The 14,474-nt window shown below is 52.3% G+C and overlaps 3 protein-coding genes across 3 annotated transcripts; 1 reads left to right on the forward strand and 2 right to left on the reverse strand.

The window, feature by feature from the left end:
* Positions 1-412: 412 nt before the first annotated feature.
* Positions 413-4,206, reverse strand: B0H65DRAFT_567881 (mediator complex, subunit Med5; the record flags this gene model as incomplete). The annotated part of the gene is made up of 6 exons (XM_062830378.1): positions 413-1,816; positions 1,874-2,414; positions 2,480-2,998; positions 3,057-3,119; positions 3,188-3,450; positions 3,510-4,206. The coding sequence occupies 6 exons, from the start codon at positions 4,204-4,206 to the stop codon at positions 483-485; spliced, it is 3,417 nt and encodes a 1,138-aa protein (XP_062684313.1). The 3' UTR covers positions 413-482.
* Positions 4,207-5,321: 1,115 nt separating this feature from the next.
* On the reverse strand, positions 5,322-6,626 carry B0H65DRAFT_106605 (uncharacterized protein). The gene is made up of 2 exons (XM_062820496.1): positions 6,619-6,626; positions 5,322-6,427 (listed from the first exon to the last, which is right to left on the reverse strand). Exon 2 carries the CDS (start codon positions 6,250-6,252, stop codon positions 5,482-5,484), a length of 771 nt encoding a protein of 256 aa, XP_062684314.1. The 5' UTR covers positions 6,253-6,427; positions 6,619-6,626; the 3' UTR covers positions 5,322-5,481.
* Positions 6,627-8,699: 2,073 nt separating this feature from the next.
* Positions 8,700-8,983, forward strand: B0H65DRAFT_456702 (uncharacterized protein). Its single transcript, XM_062826311.1, has one exon. The coding sequence runs from the start codon at positions 8,744-8,746 to the stop codon at positions 8,969-8,971; it is 228 nt and encodes a 75-aa protein (XP_062684315.1). The 5' UTR covers positions 8,700-8,743; the 3' UTR covers positions 8,972-8,983.
* The last annotated feature ends 5,491 nt before the right edge of the window (positions 8,984-14,474 follow it).

The raw sequence follows: 14,474 nt of genomic DNA on the forward strand, positions 1-14,474 counted from the left end.
GCCATTTTTTTTCATTTTTTTTTGTGCATTTGATTGCTCTCTAGATTGCAGGTGTCGACACACTTTCTTTCCCTACACCGGGCAGAAAGTCCACCGACATTGCAACAACGCAGCATTTGTGAATTCTTTCGGCAGGGTTTCTGACTCTTATACATCTTTGATTCAGCTAATGTAATGTAATACAATACATAACTTTTGAGTGTTTCCACGCTTTACGCAAGATCAAACAAACCATTCGAACACCACCAACACACGCTCTCCTTCACACAGGCGTGACATGTTGACTGACTCCTTTCATCATGACCTTCGAATCCCTGGTCGCCCAAGGTTTGCCAGCTTCTAAACTTTTCGCAACTCCCAAAAACAAAGCGCACAATGCAAATCGAAATTCTCAATTCACGAACCTGCGTCTACAAACGATTCGCATTCCACCGTTCTCAGTCCCCATCCTCCGGGACCATCTGTCTTGGACGTTGAGGATACTACCCCAAGTCCATCGTATCCCAGTTCCCGAAATCCGTTGTAAAGTCCCCCGTCCCCAATCCGCTAAAGATATCATCGCCACTCAAGTCTCCTCCCGCACCACCGCTGCCGCTGCCTCCACCGCCAGCACCGCCAGCACCTCCTGCTCCATTCCCGGCCGCACCAGCACCTCCTCCTGCACCACCGCCACTCTGAGCACCCGCTCCAACACCGCCTCCCACCCCTCCAGTGCTCGTATTAACCGTCAACCCACCCATACCACCCATACCCATATCACCCATCCCACTCAAATCCATCCCACCCGCTCCCCCGACATCCAACCCACCCATGCCAGCAGCATCCAGACTCATTGCATCCACCGAATGGTGATGATCACCACTCGACACTGCAACCGCCGCAGCATTCATGATCGAATCACCCATGGCATCCCCAGCCACCACACCCAACGCGCTCAGCTCCGGCTGCAGCATCGTCTGCTGATGATGATGATGATGCTGCGCGGGCGGCGGAGGCGGCGGAGGGAGGGCCATCTGCGCCTCGACGCGGCGATGCAACCTGACGACCGTTTCGGCCATTAAGGGGTCCGATTTCTGGATTTTCTTAAACTCTTCCGCTTCGAATTTGAGGGCTTCGCGGAGGGTGATTCTCCGCTGGCGTTTGAGGACGGGGTGGTTATTTGAATCCCCTCCACCTCTGGTAGAGGGGTCGTCGTCCATTACGGGGGTGTTGTGGACGTCGGGAGCGCAGATGATGGCGGTGACGACGTCGTAGGCGACGGGGCCGTTGCCGGCTTCTGTTTGCGCTTTCAGCTCCTCAAGCAAGGCGGAAAGGAGACGCCTTGCGCCGCAGATCTGGAGGGCGACGAGGACCTGGCGGTGGGTGTAAGTGGTGGGCACGCCGTTGCCGGGGGAGTGTTGAGCCCATTGGACCAGGTTTTGGACGGCGTGGCGGATGGCGCCGTAGAGACCCCCGACGGACCCGGACCCGTTGTGGTGCGTGCCGGTCCAGTTTTCCAGCTCGCTATGATCGGCGCCACCGGTGCGGCCGGACACGGCCAGGTTCTCTTTGAGAGCGCGCAAGAGGGGCTCGACCTCTTGTGAGGCGGGAACTTGACGCTGATAGGAGCGGAGTGAGAGTTCCAGGGGCTTGGCGACGATGTTCAGGACCGATGAGAGCATGGTAGATGCTTCATTAGAGATCGAGTTAGGACGCAGAATGAGCTGAAGAATCTTGATGACCGCTCCTTGACCGGCTTGCTTATCGGTTCGCAGATTGTTTGCAAGGAACAAGAGTGCTGGCACTAGTGAGGGCAATAATAGGGTATCCAAGAGATCTAAGAGGCAGTTAGCGACAAGGCCATGATAATTGTGATAAGAAAGTTTATACTCACATTCTAGACCACTCCTTAACAGGTAATCATTCAAGCAGCCTGTACTCAAAGCCATAACGATCTGATCAAAAAGCGTCGGCATGAGTAGATAGAAGTCCTGCGGAGGACACGACGACATAAGATCGTCTCCTAAGCCACCAGCCTCCGAGTCAAATAGCCCATGTACCCAACCATTCAGGTGCGACTTTTCCTGGTCGCTGAGCTCGTCTAAAGGCCGACTCAACGAGCCCCTTCCTAGCAGCTTTCCCACGAACGAATCCGGAGACCGGATGGCCAAGTCAGTGGGTGTCAAACTGTAGCGGTGCACAAAGGCCAGTAGTAGAAGCAATATAGACCCAAATTCCTCGTATACAGGCTGATATTCGCCCTGATCCTCGTCGTACCCACCCCAGTTGTCCAAGAGCTCGCACAGAGGATGAAGGATTTTGTATGGTTTGTCGAAGAGCAGTAGAATATCCAAAGATGACGGTTTGCTGGCCAGCTGACTGCACAATTGCTTGAGAGTCATGGTCTCCTTGTTGCGGCAGAGTGTACCAATCACCTATGATTATCATGTTAGCAGCCATCACTCGCAGGCTTCCGTTATATGACTGAATGCCGACCAACCTCAACAATAGCTTGCGCGGCAGCGCCCACGTTTCCATTCATGTTATCCAATTCCCCGATAAGCCTCTGACTTCTCTCGGAATCTTCCAAACATGCCTGAACAAGCGTTTCTTTCACGTACCGGCCCTCGTCCGGCAGTGTTTGATACGTAATCTCGCCCAACAAGGTCTCAATGGCCGACGAAGACAACAGCCCGTGCAACTGGCAGGCAAAGCAAAAGTCTTGTCGTACAGAGTCCTGAAAGGAGCTGCTCGTGTTCGACATGTCAAACATATTGGACAATGTCGGGAACACATTGGTGTCAACCTGACCCAGCGCCTGGGATATGCAGAACTCTGCGTCGAAAGGATACATATGTGTAGAGGAAGCGGCAAAGTTACCCAATATTAGGGGAACCTTGTTGACGACGTATGATTTGAGCAAGTGTCCGGTTTTTGATCCTTCGTACCTAAAGACGGCGTTCGCCAAGACATCGAAGGATGCTAGGATAAGGTGTATTGCTGTTGTTTGTAAGTCACCCTGAGCCTTTTGTCAGCACGGTCACAGATCACGTTGGACTTTGAGCGAGAGGACAAACCTGGTATCTGTTGTGTAGGTAGGTGTAAAGAGAATGGTCATCGATCAAAGGTCGTCCCACAAGCTATATAGCCGTCAGCATCTTGGGTCCCCCATCCACTCCAAATCAGCATAGCTGGCCGACGAACATACCGCAGCATTGATATAAATGTACAGACCAGCGCGAGAGTTAACTAGGGGCATGTCGGGTATTTGCCATGTGTCCAGCCCGATCATGTTATCCATGTAGCTATGCATCTCCGCTACCGCAGCGTCCTTCAGGTCAGAAGACTCTTCCCCGGCCAGTGCCTGCCCTCGGCTGAACTCTAACTTCTCCGCAATTCCAGAGGTATTTGGATTCTGAAGGATATAGGGTATAAGCTGGTCGATAGAGCTCGCTAATCGTTTGCGATGGCCTGGTGAGAAGAAAGTCATTAGCCAAGTGCTCGGTTCACAGACATAGAAGAAGCGTTACCTTTAGCCTCGGGCCGGCTGAAGGCAGAAACCACCCGTTGGTTTCCCAAAAAGTTGACCAAAAGCAAACTGAAAGCCTGAAGAGAGGTTTCCATGTCCTGCTTGGTCCGCATGTCCTGAATAGTGCCGAACGTATCTCGTGAAAAGGCGGCGATGACGTCGATGAAGAGCGTTATCCACTTGCTCAGGTTCGTGGCCATCTCGTAGGCGTCAGAGGCATGCCTGATGCCTTGACCATGTGTAATAACCTTGGAGAGCCGCAGAAAGATTATCTCCTCGTCGTTGTATGAGTTCTGCCAGAACACCCTCTTCGGTTTCTTGTCTCCTTTTTGGTCTTTATTGGCCGTCGCGGCGTCGTTTGTGGTGCCTGCATCATGTTCACTCTGAATCTTGGCCTGCGATGTCGAGTAGTGGTGTAGAACTTTCAGGACGGACTGGGGATTGACGAGCTTCTGGTTGAGGAGGATGGTGAGATATTGTAGTCGGCGGGGGTCGAGAGAATAGGAAGACTGCTTCGTCGGCTTGAGGAGGAGGTTGGCAATAATGATGGGAGGCAATGGATAGAAGTCCGCGTTAAGGATGGGCACGAATCTCGCGAAGTCGCTTGGGTCTAGTCGTTTGGCTTCGGCGCGCGCCAGGAACTTGGTCCATTGTCCCACGGCCGCCGACAAGCCTGCCGTCGCTGGACCTCCGGGCATGGTCGGGGCATTCGAGACCGGTTTTGTCGACGGTAGTGATAGTAGGTGATAGACGGGAGTAGCAAAAATCGGGCGCGTACTATATCGGGGCTGGGGTCATTTTAAATGTGGTGGTATTGGTAGCTGACGTTGTTGCGTCGCGACCAATGTCCGATGATGCGCTTGTCAGGGTCAGCTTTCGAGCATGTGGTTGACGCAGCTGTTGGTCCCGCCCCTTCCACTTCACTTGAACAGCAACAAGTTTCCAGATGACCGACAGGGGCGCTTCGTTGGGGCTTTGGTTCCAGATGCGTTCGGCCGTTGTGATCCGCCTATGGGCGCGTTGGCTCAAATCTGGAAAATGTGTTGGATCGGTTGATGATATTCGTAGTGTAGTATACTGCTGCCGTACACTGTAAAGCGTTCGAGTCCGAATCTTATATTTCGACTGCTGCGTCGCCGTATCTGGGTGGCCTAATTTTTGCTGCGCAAAAGATGAAGTTGAAGTGTGAAGCAGGGCAGTCAGATTGCACCACAGCGCGACCCGTCTGCAGCGAACTGATGTGGAAGTGCTGTAAGGTATCGTACCCGGGCAAACACCAGGCGAACCCGACCTTACCTATCGCCGTAGGTCGGCACGAGCCGAAGACCCACAAAGCAATTAAAGTGGGGATAAGACTCAAAGCTTGGGCCATTTGAAGTTCTGACGGAAGCTGTCTCCGTCTTCGGCACTCCGGTCTTGTACTGTACATCCCTCTTCACAGTATCAAAAGTCTCGTGGACGTACCGCCACTACCGGCCGATATTCGTACGGTATATACACACGGAGACACTGGAACATTGACAGTTGAGGTCTTGTTCCCTGCCCATGCTCTTTCGATATTTGCAGTTGATATTAAGGGTCCTGTGCTAGGTTGGGGAAGCATGGAGTTGATACGAGGAGTCGCTCTGATGCAGTAACTAATCACGATTTCCATGGGAGAGCCGGGAATATGTCATCATCTTTTCATTCAAATTCCGGTACTTTTTTTTTCCCGTGTACTACCCGATTGTTTGGAGGTCGACTTGAGGTTGACGCTCTGACCTGTCCAGATAGCACATTCATCCTTTTTCTGATAGCTACTTGTATGATACAGAGCCATCCATAACCGTATAGTAACATGCTCAAACATGGCCCGTAGGAAAGCTGTACAATGGAATGCCAACACTCAACAGAGAGAAGACTCATATCCAACCCATGAACTTTTCCTTGTCCGTTCCCAATTCGCCTTACAAAACCTCCTGGGATGAATCCTCTTAGTCACCTTCCCTTTTGATACCCTGCATCCGTCCTCCATTGGCGTTGCCGTTTGCTTGTTGCACATCCGGTGCGCGTGGTCCCAACATCCAGTCCTGCATCGCCAACCATTCGCTCCAGCTTCTCTCAGCCAGAACAATCTCTCTTTCGGTCGCATCGCGCAAAGGTTTCAAAAACGGTATGGACTCTTCCTCGTTCATGTCGTAAGCCGCCTTGACCTTGAGCCAGTTGGAGCTCTTGGCCGCAAAGAGGTAGTTCCGTCGCTCGTTCTCGTGTAGTGGCCCGATACCAGCCTCCCAGTCGTCGCCGAAAAAGCCGTGCAAAACTCCGGGAAAGTCATATCCCGTAGCCACCAGACGGCGGATATAGGGGATCAAGTTGACACTTGCATACGACTGAAGACCGTAGCCCCCGACGGGTGCCTTTCCCCCTGCTCCCCGGACACAAGACGCCTCTAGTTCCGGTGGTGGGCGGACTGTCTGTGAAGATAGCACCGGGTTGGGCTTCTGGAAAGGTAGTCGGATGTTGATGAATCCGGCAAGAGCCTGCACGGGGCCATGGTACTGGGCGTGGTCCAGGAAGTATCGCATGCAGGACATGAAATAGGGGTGCCACTCGAGAATGTCGAACTGGGATTGGGCATCCGCAAAGGACTGCGCGGGCGTGTTAACAACTTTCGGGCGAGCGTTGGAAGCCGGTCGCGGGAAGGAGAAAACACCATGTACCTGTGCGTGACAAAAAGCCGGCCCGCCTGGTTGAGGGAAAGCCATGGTTGGCAACGGTGATTGTCGGTGGATTAGGTGAGGGCGGGGTTGACCGAGGTATGAATGCGTCAACGAGAAGCGGTATGACAACGCAAACGGCTTGCTTGTTATGTTGGTGATGATGTTTTATCGTCTCGTCTTGGTGTAGGCGTCAAGTTGACTAATATTTAACACGAACTGGCTGGGAATGTTGTTTGATCAATATCGACCTCCGTATATAGTTCACACTGACAACAGATGGTATGATATGAAGGAGCTTGTGAAGGGGCAGGTCGTCTTGGTAGAGGATGAGGGGAATAACGGGACGGAAGTTTAAGCTTTCTGAAGCGGGAACTAAGATGTTATATAGCCCCGGATGGAGTAGATGCGGACCTGGACCATTGAATCCTTGATCAACCTCGGGAAGATTTCTCAACCGCATACCCACTCGGCCGCTGTAGGAGGTCCCCAAGCCGCATGATGTGCATGTACCATCATGGGGGTAGAATGATAGAAAACCTGTCTGGACTGCGTACCAGAAGAACAACAAAACAGGGGTTGAGGAAAGACGTCCCGTTCAGGGCACTAAAACAACGAGGAGCACCGGGTGTAGGCGACGGAGTGACGGCGGGAGTCAGTGTGTACTATGACTGTACCCATCTCCGTCTCCATCGCAAGCAAGGTTGAGGTGCGCTCGGGGAAGGAGGGAAAAAAAGAAAAGATCCACAGTACTTTCGGGGGGATACTATTTTTGCGAGAGGATGGGCAATTGCAAAGGCCGAAGTGATGTGCATGATGGGATTGAAGTCGGGCATGGGTGGGAGATCTGAAGACGGGTCTCGTCGCCGTCATCGCGGGGGAGATCAAAAACGCCAATCACGAAGCAGTGCCGGGCTCGGAAGATATGTACCTGGTAGTCTGGACAGTGTCTGGATAGCCAGTGTGAGACGGGGCATGGATGCCTCCGAGACCTGATTGATGAAGCAAGCGCGATGCCCTGTGCGAATCTAAGGCGGATGCATCATGGGATGGCATGTCGAGCGCTTCTTTTCCACTCCGAGTCCGCGTTGCCTCCCCGGGTGGTGGTGGGTGGTGGTGGGTGGTGGTCTGGACAATCTGGAATCTGGATGTCGAGCTTTTGCTGTGAAGTCAAACGCGGAGCGCCGCGAGGAACAGAAACACCTGCGGGACGTCGGGAGGAGTAGTGGAGAGCCCTAGAGAGCCGTCGACACTCTTGAGAGGCTTACAGGGGTTGTGGCGACAAGGATAGGCCATCTTTGTTTACGGTAGCCGACTGCAAGGAGGGCGAGCGAGCCGTGGTTCTCATAACCCGTCGGGCAGTGCCTGCTCCCGCAAGAGTCCCGCAAGAGTCCCGCTTCCACTTGAGAAGATGAGGTGGGAATGGGGTTATGGAGGCGACAGCATGGGTCCGGTACCTCTATGCAAGGCACCACAGCCGGACCACCTGAGCTCTGAAACCATCCTGGTTCTGTTGCCCTGTCGTGACTGATGAATGGATGGCAAAGAGGTGCGAGGCTCGCTCTACGAGTTGCTTGTTTGTTTGTCCATGTCTGTGATGGAAAGGGTCTAAGCGAGGTTGAGAAATTGGATTTGCCAGTGATGCTAGGATCGACGACGGGACGGGGACTTGCTCGGTGAGGCTGCAACATCTTGATAGACCCTACACAGTGATGCTGTGTGTGCGATGTGATATGGCTTGATGAAGCTTCGGGTGAGGCGCAAACCAGAGACCTCGCAAGAGACCTTACAGACCTCACACCGTCCTCTCCCTTCAACTTTTCCAAGGGTCCTCCAGGTCTCTGCTGCGATCCATATGCGATGCGATGCAATGTGCTGCTTACCAGGTGCGGTATCTGACGTTGGAACTTGGGTTGATGCGCCAGGGGGTTTTCTGCAGGAGTGAGAGATGGGGGATGGCGTCCACCTTGTACCTACCGATCGATGGGAAGGGAAAAGCAACAAATTCATGTCATGGACGCGATGCTTGGTATCGAGAAAACGCCATGACATCGAAGAGTGAGTGGGTTGTGTGTTGGAGTTGATGGGCGCAGTCTCAGCTTTCTTGGTACGGGCTTACAGCGATGAAAGTACCATGTCGGGCAACTGTAGAGGTAGATAACAGAGCCACATATCGGCTGGAAGACGCAGCTTGGTGACCCTGAAACTTGACTTTGTTGTAGCTCTTGTTGTTGTGTATTGTTGAAGCGAGTGAGTTTGGCTTCGTTCTTTTGCTTCAGTTGGTGCCCGTACGAGTTGCACTCCCAGAAGGGAAGTTACATGCTATGGCGGGGGGCAGGCGAGGATATGCACATCATTTCCAACTCACCCAAACAGCCTAGCGTGGTGGAGATTCCCCTCAGCACCCCACCATCACTGGCGCACATGGTCCGTGCCTTGTCTAAAGCGATAAGCTAGTTGTGTCGTCGTCTGGACTTCAACCGTCACGGTAAGGTGGAACAACGACATATTCTCTCCGCATGATTGGACATGGGGTTGGATGGTCTTGATTGTTCTCCTGGCAATGATGGGAAAGGTATCAATTTCTCAGCTGCTACGGCCGGTGATCACTAGACATTGTAGCTTGGCTTCAGCTGGCTTAGTATCATTAGTATGGGAGGGAGGGAGCTTCGATGTGACGAGCGGCGCCCTTGGATGGCCTATCGAAACTTTCAAGGGCAATGTGTTGGGGTTCCTCTGCGTTCATAAGTCAAACTATTGTGGTTGATTTAAGCGATAGGCTATAGCACTTCTTTGGTGAGTGGCCCAAGAAAAGCTGCGGCCTTGACTTCCCTGGTTGGAAGTTCATATGCTGTCATAGAGACATCCAAGACTGTAAAGGTAAGATATCCACTGGACCATATGTTAGGCCGCATCGGGGACCTACTTCGTGGAGTAATCGTGATATTAACCTAGCCGCCAGTACCTTCTTCGCTTACTTGATGGAAATGTAGCATTGGTCGGTCCGAGGAGCTCAAGCTCTCGCCGCTCACTAGTCCAGGCCGCCCGGAAGAGCCTCCGTCCGTTGACGGCATTGAATTCCGTCAACGATACTGACCAAGTCCGCTTCACATTAGCCGACCTCCTCGGGAAGCGCCAGGTACCAAGGCTCGTTAGGCCATGTTAGCTAGCTTTGTCTAGGCTTGGTTGTCAGTCAGCGGCAGCGGGTAGTTTGAAAGCGTCCCGGTCTGAGACAACTGTGATCAGGGTTCCGCCTGGATGGGTCCAAAGTGCTTGAGCTGATACCACTGACAGCCCTTGACGCGGTTTGATCCACGAAGCGCAGAAAACGGCCATTGTTTCGGGGTTTTCCCTGGCGCACTCCCTTGACTAAGCTCTACCCAGAGCGTTGGCTAGCAGATTCCTGTTCTACAGCTGCAACCGCCAACTTCTTGCCAAAGAATAAGGAACTCGGTCATTCGCGATAACGGAATGGTTTTGATAAACCTCTTACACCGGAGGGCAAGCCCGGGCACGACGTAACGCGGCAGTCTGTCAAGTCCAACTGTTACTTTTGAATTCTCAAGTGACATGGTCTGCGGGACCGAGGAAGACCTGTCCACAAGTAAAGCCAAGTACACAGTCGATCTGTGCTTGACAAAGAGATGGCTCCACATCGAGCTCATGATGTCGGACCCAGATGGAAGAGATAAGATAATTGAGAGGGCGCACTGCATGTTGAATGAAAGCCGAATAGTCCCTGGAAAAAAGACCCTGTGGCTGACAGTTCGGGTATTATTTCCAACCATATCCAATCAGGAATGTAACGTCTCCAAGCATGTAGCCATGTACCGCTCATATGTGCCGGGTTTCAGCTCCTTCGCTCATGAAAAGCATGTCGGGCAAGTTGGCTGAGCTTGGGTCCATGCCCGTCCTGGCGACAGATGGGGATTGGCGATGGCAGGGGATTGACTGATGAACTTGACCAGGCATCTGCATCGGGTAGCTGTGGTATTCCAAATCTTTTGATGGCGCTGGATTGCTGAATAAAGACGTGAGAGATAAAATATGCAAGTAAATGAGATACTGACCACTTACCAATGCTCTGGGAGAAGCAGTCACCAGCCCCAAGCCATCCGACAGCCACTGGTCAATCTTCTGGTCACAAATTCTCCGGGCATCGAGTCCCAATCTTGCGTTCGTCCAACCCTATGCAGCGTAGCAGACGGAAGCAATGCGGGTGTCGATTCCCCGGGGAAGTGGTGCGTCCCAGCATCCGTACCTTGGGGAACGGCAAAACCCCCCTCGCATCCGTCAACCCGAGTGTGCGGACTGGCGACACCCAGTGTGATCCCGACCTGCGTAGCCAAGCCATCATTGGCTGGGGTACCAGTAAGGGCGAACAAGGGGACTGTGAAAAGGTACAACGCTCAACTTGAGCTCATCACTGATTGTGATGTGCCCCTAAGGTTGAACGTGAGGTACCTCTCTCGAAACTCCAAGTCCGGCCTGGTCCGAAGCTTTTCAGTCTGTCCTACTCATGGCCGGACAGCAAGGCGTCCATCCGACGCAGAGAGAATGAATGAATAGGGTAAATCTGAAATAGAAATTGGAAGATCCATGCGCAAGTGATTCTTGGATGTCCTTGGGCGAGTGCGGCCGGGATGGCCGGGGCAGAGGGGAACTGGATCAACTGGGCAGTTGTTAGTTCAAGTCAAGGAGAGAAAGCCGCGAGGAGCCGACATACTTCGCTGCGGTGATGTTGAACATGTCCTCCCGTCTGGCCCGTGCACTATGTACGTAATTTACAGTTCACCGTAATTGTTAGTACGGAATGCGCTGCAAACGCCCTGCTCAGTGCAGGTTGGTACCTGGACCCCGCCAATCCTGAAACGGTAAAGCGTATTGCGGAGGACCAGCAGGGTCTCGGCTGCCCTGTGAGGCTCTGCGACAAGACATGGGAAATGGTAAAACAGGAGATCTGTAAGCTCTAGACTCTCCTCTTTCATCATCGACATGGTCACCACATTCGCATCTTCGAAAATGGCCTCGAGAAAATGGGCATTGAATTTTCAGCATATTGCTCTTGTGTCGTACCTTAACCGTTGAGCTCGAAGGCGGCAAGCCACTCTATTACGGCAACTGGAGGTGGCTGGCAGGTTTCAGAGATATGTTTACTCACGGCAACATTCGGCATCATGGGCAAGAGATTTGGATGTTCACCGAACTCGAAGTTGAAGCGAAGCGGAGTGTATCGAACTCCAAGTGGTCACAATGACCAAAACAAAAACGACGGGTAAAATCCAAACTTCCGAGTAACACCAAGACGAACCTGGAAGGTGCTTACCAAGTGTAAAGATGCCCCGACAATGGAATGAAGTTACCTACAACTAAAGGAAGGCAACACAGAAGGGGGCACAGAACGGGAAGGAGCCCGGGCTTGAGGCACCGGTTCGGACTACCAAATTGTCCCGACGAAGCACCAAGTGGAAGGGACTCCCATCTTCGGGACCGTTCGTGGTTGCAGTTGTTCAAGTGTTCCCTCTCACTCGACTGCACTTCAACTTAGTTCTGTTGAATTTCCAACTCACAAGTTTCACACAATCCCGTCACGTTCACCTACAACATGATAATCATCGCCCCCTTCGAACATCCCCATTCCGCCATCACCTGGTTGGATGATAACCCCTATTGATTAAGTTTATTCTCACCCAGCGTTACTCTACTTTCCCAGGTTCACATCCTGGAGGCTGACTGGTTTCAGAATAAAGCATGGAATAAACACAGCGGCACACCAAGGCCCAGGTTTCAGACACCGAAAGGGTTCTAACAGGCACGGCCCGGTTCATTTATGTCAGGTACGAGATTTCGACCCCCTACGACAAAGTTCAAGCAGGGAACTCCTTCTTCAACTCACCAGGGAACATAGCTGTTGGTTTATTGTCGAGTGTTTGAGGTATGGTGCTTGACATGTTCCACTGTGTTTCCGTGGCTGCCTTGGCTTCCCGCCTGCGGCCAAGTTCCTGTGGCTGTCTCCCTCTCCTCAACCCTTTCTGCTCATACCTCTACCTCTATCGCATATCCTCACAATCATCATGGCCAAGGACAATAAGACGAGAGAAGCCGATGCAGGCTTGACAGCTTCGATCTTTATGGATAAGCTCACTGTCTAGAATCACGAGAAACCCAAAGCTAGCTAAAGTTGTGTGCAGAGAAACGTTATACAGTCCCCTCAAAGATCACCAATGAATAACTTTATTGGACACAGTTTCCGAACCATGACGACTCATGCACCGGAAACATCCCCAAGAGAGGTGATTCACACCGAACATCAAAGAGCAGTGCTTGACCAATCATGAAAGTAACGTGACGGTACTCGATAACCTCTGGTGTTCGCTCACAGCAACACGTTGTCACTTCCGCCGTTATGTCGGAGAAAAACTCACCATGGGATGCACTGATACTGAATACCCCGGGGGGTTGACTACACGCGAACGGCGGCTGTTCCGGCTAATGACTGCCCCTATAGTTTTTGTCCAATCCAGTTGGGGTTGTTTGGTCCCCGACATACCATGTCGCCGACTCCCTACCGGACTCCCATCCACTCAATATGCTTAGATTTCCGGAACACCGACTCTGAGGATGCGAGGCGTACGCCATGCGTCGCGTCGGTCCTTTCACAAAAGCTACAAACGGCCGGGCCTTTGTTTTAGTTCACGGGCGGTGCCAACGGCCTGGGTCACCTTTAAGCACAAGGCCTGAATAAATGCAGCCACCCGTGGCGGGACGTAGGTCACCACTCCCCAGTATAATTGAGAAGCGATCAGTGATCGGTGAAACCTTTGCCTTGGATCGTGCAAGATCAACCAGATCCCCCCGCATAATGATGTATGCAGCTAATCTCACCAGCACTACGAGCTTAGCGACCGTTTATTCCCTGAGACAGCGAGGCACGCGAGCAGTCACATGTTTATGGGTCAACTGTGGCTTTCCAGTCGCGTCAACACCACGAGATATCTCTGGTTTGGGATTCCACTTTTCAATGCTATGCCGAATCGCCGTATTTTGAGGCTTACTACGGCTGCGAGCAGGGCAGAAACCGACGATCAGCAACCCTTCCCCATGAGTCTGCCACATTTCTGGACAGTCTAGATTTGTTCTGAGGCAAAGTCCTGTGAGCAAGCTTCCCTCCTTTCCCAGGGGACCTAACGCCACTCCCTCCACTCAGCCCCAGCCGTTTCCTCAGGGCTGACTTTAGAGTGATGCTCTACATACAGCCCCGCCTGCTTTGTATGCTGCTACCGCCCGATGCGAAGGAAGTTCATCATAGGGGTCCACAGCCATGTTTCGATAGTTCATGACGTCTGCACGATCCCTACCCACATGAACGACATGGGGAGTGTTCATCAATACGAACAAGGGTGGTACGGGTACCGATCAGTAAGAAGCACAGGTTTTCTTTAAATCGCCACCCCGGCCTTGCGCTTCTAGTGTTTTGATATGGCTACGGCATTCCAACCCACATACGGAAGCTAGACCTTGCCTTGGTGCCCAGATATTGTAAGATCCGTTCATTCCGTATGAGAGTTCGGTTGAGACGAGAACGAGCCTCGGGCTTTCTGCCAGTCACGAGAATGTAGACCGCGGGTCGGGTTTGGCGGCTTCGGTGTGTGCCGATCCGGAAGGAACGGAAGGCTCTTCCGATTAGAGGTTGAGGGCTGGTATGCAATTTTTTTTACATGCGTGCGCTTTTGGATCCCGATGCTCTTCCTCGGCCCTTCTTCGGAATCGTAGGATTTGAGCTCATGTCTTGTAAGCTGCTGATCAGAGGTCTGCGATCGATCGTTGTAGCCTCACCGCGTCGAGGTCAGCAAGCAGGAAAATCAGAGGGCGGATGAAGACTGGAGGATGTTGCGTCACTTGCCGAAAAGTGATGTCGGCTATAGTTGGTAAGCAAGTAAACACGCTTTACTCGAACTATCATTTTGCTATTTTCACCTCCGGATCATCTTTGTTGGATCCAGGGGCATAGCTTATATTGCCATCCTCCTGATGGGGGCATCTCAAATTTACATGTTGAGTAACATTACGAACTCACTCACGAGTCACGAACACAGGAACCGTCAGCCAACCATGGCAAGGCCATTGACTTAACTCGACGTGTCATCTTTTGGTACTTAACGAAATTAAAACAGGAGAATACATCAAGTTAGTAGAGCAGTCTGCACATAGGACGACAAGTGTATATCTCAACGGCGTCTATTGTCACTTGCTCACAGAGTGTCTACTAC

The sequence above is a fragment of the Neurospora tetraspora genome (assembly GCF_033439725.1).
Source record: "Neurospora tetraspora strain CBS 560.94 chromosome Unknown B0H65scaffold_2, whole genome shotgun sequence".
NCBI classification, from domain to species: domain Eukaryota; kingdom Fungi; phylum Ascomycota; class Sordariomycetes; order Sordariales; family Sordariaceae; genus Neurospora; species Neurospora tetraspora.